The sequence below is a fragment of the Schistocerca cancellata genome, chromosome 12, assembly GCF_023864275.1.
Source record: "Schistocerca cancellata isolate TAMUIC-IGC-003103 chromosome 12, iqSchCanc2.1, whole genome shotgun sequence".
Taxonomy (NCBI): domain Eukaryota; kingdom Metazoa; phylum Arthropoda; class Insecta; order Orthoptera; family Acrididae; genus Schistocerca; species Schistocerca cancellata.
The window spans coordinates 94,085,221-94,101,154 of NC_064637.1; the positions used below are offsets into that span (position 1 = coordinate 94,085,221).

General features: G+C 45.0%; 1 protein-coding gene across 1 annotated transcript in view; it reads left to right on the plus strand.

Moving 5' to 3' along the window:
• Positions 1 to 15,934, plus strand: part of LOC126109478 (leucine-rich repeat-containing protein 15-like) — a 120,105-nt gene that overhangs the window by 95,730 nt on the left and 8,441 nt on the right. Inside the window, exon 9 of the mRNA XM_049914505.1 lies at positions 13,598 to 13,761. Coding sequence (XP_049770462.1) covers positions 13,598 to 13,761 — 164 coding nt within the window. The remainder of the gene's footprint in view (positions 1 to 13,597; positions 13,762 to 15,934) is intronic.

The following is a 15,934-nucleotide window of genomic DNA, read 5'->3' on the forward strand; positions in this document are numbered from 1 at the left end:
TACTGACGGCCTTGGGAGAGCCCGTCCTGACAAAACTCTACCATCTGGTGAGCAAGATGTATGAAACAGGCGAAATACCCTCAGACTTCAAGAAGAATATAATAATTCCAATCCCAAAGAAAGCAGGTGTTGACAGATGTGAAAATTGCCGAACAATCAGTTTAATAAGCCACAGTTGCAAAGTACTAACACGAATTCTTTACAGACGAATGGAAAAACTAGTAGAAGCCGACATCGGGGAAGATCAGTTTGGATTCCGTAGAAATACTGGAACACGTGAGGCAATACTGACCTTACGACTTATCTTAGAAGAAAGATTAAGGAAAGGCAAGTTTACGTTTCTAGCATTTGTAGACTTAGAGAAAGCTTTTGACAATGTTGACTGGAATACTCTCTTTCAAATTCTAAAGGTGGCAGGGGTAAAATACAGGGAGCGAAAGGCTATTTACAATTTGTACAGAAACCGGATGGCAGTTATAAGAGTCGAGGGACATGAAAGGGAAGCAGTGGTTGGGAAGGGAGTAAGACAGGGTTGTAGCCTATCCCCGATGTTATTCAATCTCTATATTGAGCAAGCAGTAAAGGAAACAAAAGAAAAATTTGAAGTAGGTATTAAAATCCATGGAGAAGAAATAAAAACTTTGAGGTTCGCCGATGACATTGTAATTCTGTCAGAGACAGCAAAGGACTTGGAAGAGCAGTTGAACGGAATGGATGGTGTCTTGAAGGGAGGATATAAGATGAACATCAACAAAAGCAAAACGAGGATAATGGAATGTAGTTGAATTAAGTCGGGTGATGCTGAGGGTATTCGATTAGGAAATGAGACACTTGAAGTAGTAATGGAGTTTTGCTATTTGGGGAGCAAAATAACTGATGATGGTCGAAGTAGAGAGGATATAAAATGTAGACTGGCAATGGCAAGGAAAGCGTTTCTGAAGAAGAGAAATTTGTTAACATCGAGTATAGATTTAAGTGTCAGGAAGTCATTTCTGAAAGTATTTGTATGGAGTGTAGCCATGTATGGAAGTGAAACATTGACGGTAAATAGTTTGGACAAGAAGAGAATAGAAGCTTTTGAAATGTGGTGCTACAGAAGAATGCTGAAGATTAGATGGGTAGATCACATAACTAATGAGGAAGTATTGAATTGGGTTGGGGAGAAGAGAAGTTTGTGGCACAACTTGACCAAAAGAAGGGATCGGTTGGTAGGACATGTTCTGAGGCATCAAGGGATCACCAATTTAGTATTGGAGGGCAGCGTGGAGGGTAAAAATCGTAGGGGGAGACCAAGAGATGAATACACTAAGCAGATTCAGAAGGATGTAGGTTGCAGTAGGTACTGGGAGATGAAGAAGCTTGCACAGTATAGAGTAGCATGGAGAGCTGCATCAAACCAGTCTCAGGACTGAAGACCATAACAACAAACAAGGGAGAGCACCACGAACCTATCAAAGGGGCGGGGATGAGTGGAAAAACTAGCGTAGGTCACCACGCGCGAATTTTCACACTTTAATCCACCTTACTTTTTTTAGGTACAAAGAGTACGTAGTGACTTGCAACAAACTTTACAGACAATTTCACATCTTTCCGACACTGTTTTTTGCTCACTGCCCCCACAGATGATGAAAGGAAAAAACTTTGTCGGTAACTGCATTTTCGCTAGTCATGCGGTAAAACTGCCGCATCAGGGATGAAATGCTAATTCTCTGCTTTTGTGCTACTACTAAATTTATTCACGGTACATTTTGCGTACAGTATTCACGAATGCCACCGAATGTCCAGGCAAAATCATTTTGTTGTACGACATATACTTCACCAGGTATAGCGTCATACACACTCAGGTCGTAGAAAACAGCCGCATCATGCACGACGTTTTGATTTATTACGTCTTAAGTACCAGCTCTAGTCGCAAAACGTTTTTCAGACAGTATCAAAATGAGACACTGAATTCTCCTGCGAAATTGTAATATTCTACAACATATTCTTCAGGAGATATGACATCATAAACATTGACATTCGTGAAAAGGAAAAGTGGAGGGAGATATTCGCAATAGATACAGATGAAATATATGTATAGATATGTGTGATACATGTTAAACGTATCGGAAATATACGTCACATCTGCGTACTACGGCAAAGTTGCTGGAAAAAACCTTCTCTTAAATCCCTGGAACAATTTCAACCAAACTTCGTACACATAGTACTTACTATCTGGAAATAATTATTGTGGAGGTAAGACTGTCCCGCCTGCTATTGTAGTAGGGGTGATAACTTGGTGATAGTGAGAGATAGTGAAGATGGACACAGACAGGGAGGAGGTGGGCAGAGAGGGAGAGGAGGAAGTGGAAAAGCAAGGATAGGAAGAGATGAAAAGGGGAGGAAAGATGAAAAGGTTGGGGAAGGCGATGAGAAGAGAGGTTCAAATAGCTCTGAGCACTATGGGACTTAACATCTGTGGTCATTAGTCCCCTAGAACTTAGAACTACTTAAACCTAACTAACCTAAGGACATCACATACATCCATGCCCGAGGCAGGATTCGAACCTGCAACCGTAGCAGTCCCGCGATTCCGGATTGAGCGCCTAGAACCGCTAGACCACCGCGGCCGGCCGAGAAGAGAGGGGGAGGAGAGATGAAAAGAAAGAGGGAGGGGCGATGAAAGGAGAGGGGGATGAAAAGACAGTGGAAGTAGGAGATGAAAAGGGAGTGGGAGGTGAAAGTTGAGGGCGAGGAGGAAATATAGATGGGAGGATGAGCTTAAAGACGTTCCAAGTAGAAGGACTTTGAGACAGGAAGGATGCGATGGACAGAAATAGAGGTAGAAGCAGAATATCAGAGGATAGAGGGGGGGGGGGGGGAGGAATAGATGAACAGACAGAGTGTGGGCAGGAGCAGATGGAAACGACAAGAGGAGATTGTCAGAGAGAGAGGAGCAGGAAATCGACATAACCAAGCAACGCCAGGTACTCAGAGAGTATTTCATAAGAAATAGAGGAAATTCTCAAATCACTGCAATAAGTGATAACCAAAGGACAAACGATGCAGAATGTGTAGCATCATAAAACTCCCATTATGTTAACATGAAGTGGGTGGTAACAGGGGGTAGTACACATGAGGGTTCTCATTTGGAAAAGTGCACGTCCGTCACGTCTATTGACTGTTCTCTGTAAAACCTTGTTTCTTTTAAAGCTATCCCTTCCCTTCACTGGAAACTCTCAGTCATGGCCTCGTATATAAGTGGCACTGCAATTGTCATAATCGGAGTAAAAACTTAACAGCTTTGCAATAAGAAGCACATAGTTCTTGTTTTCCAAGAGATACCTTTTCTTAATTCCTGTGTGTATTGCACAACACATCGTTTGCTCCTGAGATTCTGAAATCACTCTCAGATAAAATCTTTAATTACTTCTGCCTCATCTACACGAACGTAGTAATCACCATCCCGCAACTAAGTCCTTGCAATAAGTTGTTATCAGTTGAAACTCCCGCGAAACCCGCAGGCAGAACAGCTGATTAGGACTGTGGAAAGGGCCAAGTAAGGTGGCGGTCAGTTTCATTTCAAAATTGTAATTTATTGTAATTTAATAACACATTTAAACCAAAACGGCACATAGCTGAACCTTTACGACTACGAGTTTCAAAATCCATATACACTCCTGGAAATTGAAATAAGAACACCGTGAATTCATTGTCCCAGGAAGGGGAAACTTTATTGACACATTCCTGGGGTCAGATGCATCACATGATCACACTGACAGAACCACAGGCACATAGACACAGGCAACAGAGCATGCACAATGTCGGCACTAGTACAGTGTATATACACCTTTCGCAGCAATGCAGGCTGCTATTCTCCCATGGAGACGATCGTAGAGATGCTGGATGTAGTCCTGTGGAACGGCTTGCCAAGCCATTTCCACCTGGCGCCTCAGTTGGACCAGCGTTCGTGCTGGACGTGCAGACCGCGTGAGACGCTTCATCCAGTCCCAAACATGCTCAATGGGGGACAGATCCGGAGATCTTGCTGGCCAGGGTAGTTGACTTACACCTTCTAGAGCACGTTGGGTGGCACGGGATACATGCGGACGTGCATTGTCCTGTTGGAACAGCAAGTTCCCTTGCCGGTCTAGGAATGGTAGAACGATGGGTTCGATGACGGTTTGGATGTACCGTGCACTATTCAGTGTCCCCTCGACGATCACCAGTGGTGTACGCCCAGTGTAGGAGATCGCTCCCCACACCATGATGCCGGGTGTTGGCCCTGTGTGCCTCGGTCGTATGCAGTCCTGATTGTCGCGCTCACCTGCACGGCGCCAAACACGCATACGACCATCATTGGCACCAAGGCAGAAGCGACTCTCATCGCTGAAGACGACACGTCTCCATTCGTCCCTCCATTCACGCCTGTCGCGACACCACTGGAGGCGGGCTGCACGATGTTGGGGCGTGAGCGGAAGACGGCCTAACGGTGTGCGGGACCGTAGCCCAGCTTCATGGAGACGGTTGCGAATGGTCCTCGCCGATACCCCAGGAGCAACAGTGTCCCTAATTTGCTGGCAAGTGGCGGTGCGGTCCCCTACGGCACTGCGTGGGATCCTACGGTCTTGGCGTGCATCCGTGCGTCGCTGCGGTCTGGTCCCAGGTCGACGGGCACGTGCACCTTCCGCCGACCACTGGCGACAACATCGATGTACTGTGGAGACCTCACGCCCCACGTGTTGAGCAATTCGGCGGTACGTCCACCCGGCCTCCCGCATGCCCACTATACGCCCTCGCTCAAAGTCCGTCAACTGCACATACGGTTCACGTCCACGCTGTCGCGGCATGCTACCAGTGTTAAAGACTGCGATGGAGCTCCGTATGCCACGGCAAACTGGCTGACACTGACGGCGGCGGTGCACAAATGCTGCGCAGCTAGCGCCATTCGACGGCCAACACCGCGGTTCCTGGTGTGTCCGCTGTGCCGTGCGTGTGATCATTGCTTGTACAGCCCTCTCGCAGTGTCCGGAGCAAGTATGGTGGGTCTGACACACCGGTGTCAATGTGTTCTTTTTTCCATTTCCAGGAGTGTATATCACAGCTAGCTATCAAAGCTAGCTATCAAAATCTATATATATATATCACAGCTAGGCTGAAAGCCTCAAGGCAAAAGTGGATAGAGCAAACATGAACAAGGTGCAATACAAACGGCTAAAGGCCACAATTAAATTTCAAAATTTTACAATATATTAGCATAATCTTTTAAGGCAGAAGGCCGCAGTGTTTTTGCTTAAGGGGAAATTTTAAGACTTTAAGCAGCTGAAGGCGCACAGTTGATTTCCCAGAAATTCAAAAATACCTGAAACCTTTAAGTTTTTAGCGGCCGAAATCATACTAAATAAAAAAGCAACGCAACGACAGTAACTACATTTAAGCAGATGAAGGCCAACAATTGATTTTACCAAAAATTCAAAATACCTTGAACCTTTGAGTTTTAGGTGGCTGTAAGAGCACTAAATGAAAAGACGGCACTACAACAGTAACTTTAGGCAAAATATCCACTTGCCAGAATTCAAACTTACTTATATGGGCTGAAGGCCATTGATTTACATAAAACACAAAAAAAATTTTTAAAGCATTGGCTACAATAGATTACCAACAGACCATTGAACACCCATGAAAAGGACAGTATAGACCGGCACTCAGACGCCTCCGGTGGGGGGGGGGGGGGGGGGAGCTGCCCTCTTTCTTTTTTTTTTAAGCTCATTTTGTTCGTTTTCGTTTGTTGTATCTGCTCTGGGCGGACGTCGAAAGACACCCGATTCAGTTCGTTGTTGATCCATTAACTCAGATTTTTTTTTTATTACAGAGGGCAGCTAGCCCTCTGGCCGAACACGCTGAGCTACCCTGCCAGCGCCCTCGAAACATTAACGTTCACTTAAGTGAGACAGGTGGTGGGCCCAACTACACTTGATCCGTCGGTACCCAACCAGGAGACAGTCACGGACCGACCGACCAAACGACTTGCTAGCCACCAATCGGGACGTGAAAACTGAAAGACCAAACTGCTACAGACGTCATTATCCACAATGAAGAATGTCTTGAGCTGTCAAAACTATACACCGCGTTGGACAGCGACAAGAGGTGAGGAAAGGACACTGCCTGAAATTACATCAGTGGCCTAGGCAGGTAACCAGAACACAAGCGGCCACAATGCAGAAAATTCCGCTGGTGCAGTTGAGTTGTAGTCAACCAATACAGGGTGAGTCAGCTAACGTTACCGCTGGATATATGTCTTAAACCACATCAAATACTGACGAACCGATTCCACAGACCGAACGTGAGGAGAGGGCTGGTGTAATTGTTTAATACAAACCATACAAAAATACTCGGAAGTATGTTTTTTAACACAAACCTACGTTTCTTTAAATGGAACCACGTTCGTTTTGTTAGCACATCTGAACATATACACAAATACGTAATCAGTGCCGTTTGTTGCATTGTAAAATGTTAATTACATCCGGAGATATTGTAACCTAAAGTTGACGCTTGAAACCTCCGACGTTCAGTTGCGTGTTGTAACAAACACTTCATTGCAGGGGCCCAAAGAGCTGCAACATACATCGCGTTTCTACAGAATGATCTGCCAACGTTGCTCGAAAATGTCTCACTGGTAACGCGTCAACGTATGTGGTATCAGCATGATGGTGCACCTGCACATTCCGCAATTAACACTAGGCTGACCCTTGACAGGATGTTCGACGGGCGTTTCATACGACGTGGAGGACGCATAAATAGGCCAGCCCTTTCTCCTGATCTTACACCTCGGGACGTCTTTCTGTGGGGTACGTTAAAGGAGAATGTGTACCGTGATGTGCCTACAACCCCAGAGGATATGAAACAATGTATTGTAGCAGCCTGCGGCGACATTACACCAGATGTACTGCGGCGTGTAACACATTCATTACGCCAGAGATTGCAATTGTGTGCAGCAAATGATGGCCACCGCATTGAACATCTATTGGCCTGACATGTCGGGATACACTCTATTCCCCTCCATATATGAAAACGGAAACCACGTGTGTACGTGTACCTCACCGCTCATGGTAATGTACATGTGCGTCAGTGAAAAAGACCAATAAAAAGGTGTTAGGATGTTGACGTAATGTGCTGTTCCAGTCTCTTCTGTACCTAAGGTCCATCACCGTTCCCTTTGGATCCCTGCGTAATTCGGTGCTCTCCGATACGCACGGTCGAACAGCGGAGGATTGGTACTCAAGCGTCAACTTTAGGTTAGAATATCTCCGGATGTAATTAACATTTTACAATGCAACAAACGTCACTGATTACGTATTTGTTTATATGTTCAGATGTGCTAACAAAACTAGCGGGGTTCCATTTAAAAAAAAGTAGGTTGGTGTTAAAAACATACTTCCGTGCATTTTTTTTTATGGTTTGTATTAAACAATTACACTTGCCCTCTCCTCACGTTCGGTCTGTGGAAGCGATTCGTCAGTATTTGATGTGGTTTACGAAATATATCCAACGGTAACGTTAGGTGACTCACCATGTACAGTTAACTCCACCGCACGGCGCCCGCATCTCGTGGTCGTGCGGTAGCGTTCTCGCTTCCCACGCCCGGGTTCGCGGGTTCGATTCCCGGCAGGGTCAGGGATTTTCTCTGCCTCGTGATGGCTGGGTGTTGTGTGCTGTCCTTAGGTTAGTTAGGTTTAAGTAGTTCTAAGTTCTAGGGGACTGATGACCATAGATTTTAAGTCCCATAGTGCTCAGAGCCATTTTGAACCACCGCACTGCGTCTCGATTTCACCACTACAACCACTCGGTGTTGCTCACAAGAAAAGCTCCCCAACAGCGAAGCACCGAAACGAACGACACAACATGAACGGACGTGGCTTGGGTACTTAAGACACCTCAGCTTTGACGTGCTGGGTCGGTGAGCCACGTAGCTCGTAGCGATCGGACAGCTCCGCACACGCTCCGACACTGCGCAGGGACCGCCAGCGGACCCAGCCGACTGCACCGCACGGAGATATCCTCCCTGGTGCACACCAACCTACCGAGTCCCCTCAGAATGCCGACAACATCTAATATAGTCGTCAGAGGAAATAACGCCAACTACACACACAACCTGACAAACGCACGAAGGCCTGAACTATACCCAACAGTAATTAAGCACGCACGAAGACAGATAGGGAGCCGATGCACACACGCACACACAGCCGACTCATGAACGATCGGCGAGGCAAAACGCGTCGTCCGGTAGGACGACCGACCGACGATGCACCAAGACCGTGGCCCGGCTCAAGTGACGCGTGCCGGCAATGGTCGGGCGAGCCATGTCGGCGCAGACCTCACTGCTGCTCCAACCCGACTGCACTAGTGCCGCGTTGCAACTCGCGACTGCTGGTCCGGACTGCACTCCAGACACGTTCCAACTGACTGGCAGGCCCGAACTCACGACCCGAACTGGCTTACGACAGACAACGACAGGGAAGTAATAGCAGTCGAGCAAAGGCAAGACGAGAGGGGATATATTGATACGCGCTGCTGGCGCCGCTCGCTGTCAGCCACAGCAGCAACTCAGTGACACAAGTAATTTAAATTAACGCAGTGAGCTGGACGTAGTTAAAAACAGGGTGTAAAATGCATGATGGCGGGAACACGAGCCACACACGACTCATCAGTATTGCATAACAAATTATTCCGTACTTGACCAGCCGCTTCGGTACACTCTGGCCACCTCCCGCTAACTGCCCTCTGCTAATGCAAGCGAGTTTCTGCCTCGACTGTTTTAACCAGTCAAACGAAAGGAATTTCCATGCTACTATACATACAGAGTTTTTCAAAATTACACCGAGAAACTTCGAGGGGATGTAGAAGACGTCTTGAGCAAAAAATGAGGATGGGAAGATACTCCGGAAACGTCATCCAACTTCCGAAGTTACAGGCGCCGGCGCCTGGATATGTATGCATGTACAGAGTGTTTCAGACGTGATGCCCAATGTTCGTGGATATGACAGGAATGACCATTTGAACCAAAAAAGTCTAGTAAACATGGCTCTAAAACGCATATCTTAAGAGATATGAGCCATTCTTAATCTTCGATACTCTGAAACAAATCTCTTTTACTGCAAGCTCTTTGCTTTCCGTATTTTGTGAAGAGGTAGTGTGGCCGAAACAAGACAGATATGTCCAGCAAGCATCTGCTCTAAAATGCATACCTTAAGAAATATGATCACTTGCTGGTCTTCACTACTTTGAAACACAACTCCTCTAATGAACAAGTGTTCATAACTAGATGTAAGAGAAAAGCGTTCTGATACTTCTGACAGTGGAGTACTTGGACCGGAACTGTTGTTGCTAGGAATGCAGAGGAGACACCTTTCACAGGTGGCAGTATGGATCAAAACGGGACAGAAATCGAGTAAACGTGGACTCTAAAATGCGTGCCTTAAGGAATATGTGCACTTGCTGAGTGAAGTGGATGTCTTTGGTTCACAGTATCGAAGACGAACGAGTCCTCATAGGTCTTCAGGTGTGCTTCTCAAAGCTCACGTTTACTAGACAGTTTACTCCTGTTTTGCTCCATACCACCAGTTGTGAAAGTTGCCTACTCTACTATCTTAGGAACAACAATACTGGTACTGTCAGAGGTATGAGAACGGTTTTCGCTTACAGCTTTCGACACGTTTGTTTCTGGATCAGGGACACTTACCTCAAATTGATACATTTATCCTTACCCATCATCCTCTAAAGTTTGTAAAATCATCACGGAATCACCCAGTGTACCCATACATATACAAGCGCCGGCGCCTGTAGTGCTGGATGACGTTTACAGACATGGGTTCCTATCCTCATTTTGTTTCCCAAGACATCTTGTACATCCTCTCGAAGTTTGTCGGTGTAATTCTGAAACATGGTGCCATGCTTCTTCAATAGCAAGCGAGGACGTTGTTCTCAGATGGGTGACGTCATGCCATGTCAGCAAAATGCCGCTTCATGCGTCCTTCTGCCCCGGCTGTATATTTTGCGGAACACTGCACGATATTGCGAATATTCGGTACAAATATTATACCATCCGGTTATAGTACACAAATCGTTCGCACAGCAGGAACAGGTGAGTGCGAGAACTATATGACATTCAGCACAACATCTCGTGCATCTAAGCTTCTGATAAGAATAATATACAGAAGAATGGAAAACGAAATTGAGGATTTGTTAGACGACAATCAGGTAAAGCCCCCAGAGAGGTAATTCTTACGAGGGTTGCCCAGAAAGTAACGCACCACATATTTTTTTCTTCAACAATTCTATATTGAACATAATGAGAATTACGCACACGAATCTCAATGTAGACAAGTGTAATGTGCTGCGAATACACAGAAAGATAGATCCTTTATCATTTAGCTACAAAATAGCAGGTCAGCAACTGGAAGCAGTTAATACCATAAATTATCTGGGAGTACGCATTAGGAGTGATTTAAAATGGAATGATCATATAATGTTGAGCGTCGGTAAAGCAGATGCCAGACTGAGATTCATTGGAAGAATCCTAAGGAAATGCAATCCGAAAACAAAGGAAGTAGGTTACAGTACGCTTGTTCGCCCACTGCTTGAATACTGCTCAGCAGTGTGGGATCCGTACCAGATAGGGTTGATAGAAGATATAGAGAAGATCCAACGGAGAGCAGCGCGCTTCGTTACAGGATCATTCAGTAATCGCGAAAGCGTTACGGAGATGATAGATAAACTCCAGTGGAAGACTCTGCAGGAGAGACGCTCAGTAGCTCGGTACGGGCTTTTGTCAAAGTTTCGAGAACATACCTTCACCGAAGAGTCAAGCAGTATATTGCTCCCTCCTACGTATATCTCGCGAAGAGACCATGAGGATAAAATCAGAGAGATTAGAGCCCACACAGAGGCATACCGACAATCCTTCTTTCCACGAACAATACGAGACTGGAATAGAAGGGAGAACCGATAGAGGTACTCAAGGTACCCTCCGCCACACACCGTCAGGTGGCTTGCGGAGTATGGATGTAGATGTAGATGTAGAAAGAACGGTATTTTTATCTACACACCCTATTTTTCCACGTAATTTCCATCCCAATTCTATGGCCTTCCTCCAGCGCGTAACAAGGGCGTGTATGTCCTGTCGGTACCAATCCTTGTCCTGGTGGTGGAGCCAGTGCTTCACTGTGTGAATCACCTCCTCATCGTCTTCAAAATATCTTCCGCGAATGGTATCCGTTAATGGCTGAAACAATGTGTCAGGTGTGACAACCGTGGATGGTCTCCCCGACCGCAGATAATCGTGGAGTTTCGCCGAACCGCCATCTGATGACGTCACCCTCCGTGGTCAGCGACCAACTGTATTTCTGTCGACTGCAGATGCTCCACAGACTTTCCACAAGCGTTTGTGAATATTCCCCACAATTTCTTTCTCTGCATTGAGAAATTCAATGACGACACGTTGTTTGTAACGTACGTCACCTGCAGACGCCATTTTGAATCTGTCCTGCAGCTACGCTATCTGCCGGAAGTGACGGAAACTTGGCGCACACACTCAGAAGACTTCAAATACTACATACGTAACGTTTCGCATCCGTAGCATTGTTTTCGGCTGAGAAAAAAATGGTGGTGCATTACTTTCTGGGCAACCCTGCTACGTTGCGCTTCATAATGCAAGCCAGAAAGAACCTTCCTTCATTGGAATTGTCGAGCCAGAAAAAGCGTTCGGTAATGCAAAAAGGGGGGTAGATGCTCGAAAGCTTCATAAAAATAGGTGTTAGTTTCCAGAAATAACGTATTAATAGCAACCATACAGTTTATCAACGTGATACAGACACATTCACGCCAAGGAACATGTTAAAAAATTTCAAGTATTTCTAGACAGCAATTAGCATTTATTTCTGTACAGTCTTCTTCCCTTTCCACGTCTTTTTGTTGTATTTTAGGCAATGTCATTATTTTTAACATGTGGACAAAGGTACAGGGAAAGATGGGTAATATACAAGGTGTACAACTTTGCTTCCACCGTTTTTTCACCAACATTTGAGGCTTTAGTGAAACAAATTGGTTACACATGTATCATTCAATGTATTTTCCATCGCTAGCCACTACTTTCTCCCATCTTTCGGGCAGTGTACGAATCCTGCGTCGAAAAAATTGTTCATCTTTTCAATCGATCCACGAATCGATCCAATTTGAGGCTTCTTCATAAGATCGGAAGTGTTCGTCAACCAGACCACGCGCCATCGATCTATAGTCAGCGAATACGGCCGGTGGAGTAGGACTTTCGATGTTAACGTTTCCAAGTACGTTTTGACCTCTTTTTTGCAACGTGGGGTCGAGCGTTGTCGTGCTGCAAAATCACTTTATCGCCCCTCTCGCTGTATTGCGGCCGTTTGTCTTATAATGCTCTGTTCAAATACATTAATTACGTTCGATAACAAGCACCTGTGATTATTTCACTTGGTTTTAACACCTCATGGTACACGACGCCGAGCTGGTCCCACCAAATACAGAGCATCATCTTGGAGCCGTGAATATTCGGTTTGACTGTCGACGTGGACGTATGGCTGGGATATATATCCATGATTTTTTTGCTTTTAGGGCTATCGTAATGAACCCACTTTTCGTCCCCGGTCACAATGTGATGCAGAAATCCCTTCCGTTTTTGCCTCTGAAGCAACTGTTCATAAACATCGCCCAACGTCTCCTGGTTTCAGCTCACACGGGACCCAAGTTCCTTCTTTCTGAGCCCGCATCTCGTGGTCGTGCGGTAGCGTTCTCGCTTCCCACGCCCGGGTTCCAGGGTTCGATTCCCGGCGGGGTCAGGGATTTTCTCTGCCTCGTGATGGCTGGGTGTTGTGTGATGTCCTTAGGTTAGTTAGGTTTAAGTAGTTCTAAGTTCTAGGGGACTGATGACCATAGATGTTAAGTCCCATAGTGCTCAGAGCCATTTTTTGAACCTTGTTTCTGAATCATGCCCATAGCCTTGAGACGTTTTGAAATGGCTTGCTGTGTCACTCCCACTAATCGTGCCAAGTCTTCTTGCGTTTGACGCGAGCCTTCATTCAGCGATGTCTCCAATTATGCATCTTAAAAAACATTTTCTCTTCAACCACCATGCCGGTCTACGGCGTTAAAATCACCGTTCTTGAAGCGTTGATCCACTCACGACGCGTTCTTTCACTAATAGTGTACTTACCATACGTACTTGAGAGCATTCGGTGAGACTCGGCCGTTGTTTCCTTCATACTGAAACAAAACAGTAACACTTCCCGCAAACGACGAGAATTAGGCTCGTAAACTGAAATTTCCAATCAAGAACGACTTTTGATGCAGACACAAATCGACTAATGTTGGAATGAGGTTATGTTGACCGAGGTCCAAGCTAACTGCCTGACGTCTGCGACCTGTTTCTTTCGGCCGTTACTTACCGTTGTCGCCACCTATCGGCAAATGGCGGAAGCAAAGTTGTACACCTTGTACAACATTTGTGACGAGTCTATGTGGTGTGTTGTAAAAATATAAATACGGATGGTGAGGGCAAATGATTTTGACCGAGATGTTTGATTTGTGTTTCCAGCCGCAACCCGAACCTCCAGGAGGTGCGGCTGCGCATCAACCGGCTATCCCTGGTTCAGCCCGGCACCTTCCGCAACAACTCCCGTCTCCAGTACCTGGAGCTGGATCACAACCTACTGCAGACCATGGACGTCTCCGTTATAGAGCCACTAGTCTGGCTCAAGGGTGAGTTCCTTCAAGCACTTTGCTTATATCGACCTGCCACTGTGCTAAATGTCACTCTGTTCTATATTCCCAATGCTTTCAACCATTTAATCTTACATTTCTTTATCTATGTAACCTTGTACATAATATGTACTACCTTTCAGTCTTTCTCTGCCTTGCTTGACTTTGTCTCTTCTTCTAACATTCGTTCCCTACAGACACCACCCATATGTTATACTTTCCTAATTCCTTTTCAGCTCATACATCCGTTTATTCAATTCTCAATATACATCTGGTATTATGCACTCTCCATCTGCACAAACTGAAGAGCACTTTACCCTATGCCCTGAGTGGTTTGATACAGCATGCTACAACTCCCTCTCTTGTGTCACCGTCTTCATCTTAGAAAAGCACTTACACCCAATGCCCTCAAATGTTTGTTGTGTATATTCTCTGTCGTTCACTACAATTTTTGTCCACTATAGCTCCCTCTTGTCGTTTCCTGCTTCCTTAACACGTAACCTGTCAACCTGTTCCTTCGTTTAGTGTTTTTCACATATTCATTTCATCGCCTATTCTGTGTAGAAGCTCGTCATTCCTCATCGTATCAGTGCACCTAATCTTGATCATCCTTCTCAAACACAACGTATCATACCGCTCGATTCTGTTCTGTTATGCTTTTCCTCCTTTTCACTACCACATCCAAATGTACTTCCATAGAAATTACTTCCTCCCATTAAGGCTTATATTTGATTCTAATAGATCTCCTTTGGCTAGGACTACTCTCTTTGTCAATGTTAGTCTGTTTTTTAATGCCCTCTCTTCGTCGCTTCTCGTGTTTTGCTTTTAACGTATCAGAATTCCTTTCACTTTGTCTACTTGTAAACCCCAATTTTGGAAATAAGTTTGTCACTACTTTCCTGTCCTCTACTATTCAATACTTTCGCCTTTCTTATGTTCACTCTCAATCCATACTCTGAGATTGTTATATTATTAGTTCCATTCTACTGGTTCTGTAATTCTTCCTCAGTTTCATTGTTGACAGCAATCAGGGAATTCTACGTCTGAAATAATTTCATCATGAATGTTAATCCCACTTATGAACCCTTCTTTTCTCCGTCACTGTTTCTTGGAAAGGACGTGCACTCTTACGCCAGACTTAATGGCAATAAGTTTGCCAACATAGTTCCGATGCTCAGAGATGTAAAACTGTTTACTTCACAGAGAGAAGAATGTAATATCGAACGGCTAAAGTACGAACGACTCACAATTTCGATCAGTGAACTAATGGAAACACCTGGGTCCAACAGTCTGTAGTGGTATGAGACGTAGCGATCACAGTGGATCAGACGTTGCTACAGCTTTTAGCAGATTGCGGTTCATTGGTAGAATACTGAGGCAATATAACCAGTTTCCAAAGCAGATTCCTTATAAAGCTTGCAGTCCATTCTACAATATGTTCAGCATTTGGGACCCGTACTATATAGGAATAACAGGGCATATTGTGTGTGTGTGTGTGTGTGTGTGTGTGTGAAATCTTATGGGACTTAACTGCTAAGGTCATAAGTCCCTCCGCTTACACACTACTTAACCTAAATTATCCTAAGGACAAACACACACTGCCATGCCCGAGGGAGGACTCGAACCTCCTCCGGGACCAGCCACACAGTCCATGACCGCAGTGCCTCAGACCGCTCGGCTAACATCGCGCGGCAACCCGGCATATTAAATATACAGAAAGAAAAGGAGCGCGAAAGGTCACAGTTTTGTGCGACATCTAGTATTATTTTTTCGAGGACAGATATGTATTTATAATGTTACTTAAAATCCGTCTTGATTGCAAACTTTTTTTTTATTATTCATATGACCGGTTTCGGTTCATTCAGAACCATCTTCAGATCTGTAAAAATAATTACGCTAATTTACTATTTCACGAAAGCAAATCTTTTTCATCCTATCTAATCAACATCAAATGTACCAGAACGTACCTGATATTTCAGTTACAGGAGTAACCCGTCCAAATCCAGCACCTTTCACATGCTACGTCACATAAAATTGGTTGGCAAAGTGCACGTCATTTATATTAAATATAACACTATTACCGACAGGTGGCGTCTGGTACATTTGTTACATTCCATTTGCACATACTGTATTCAGTAGATCTTTTTTATATTAAAAAATTTTAATTAAAATA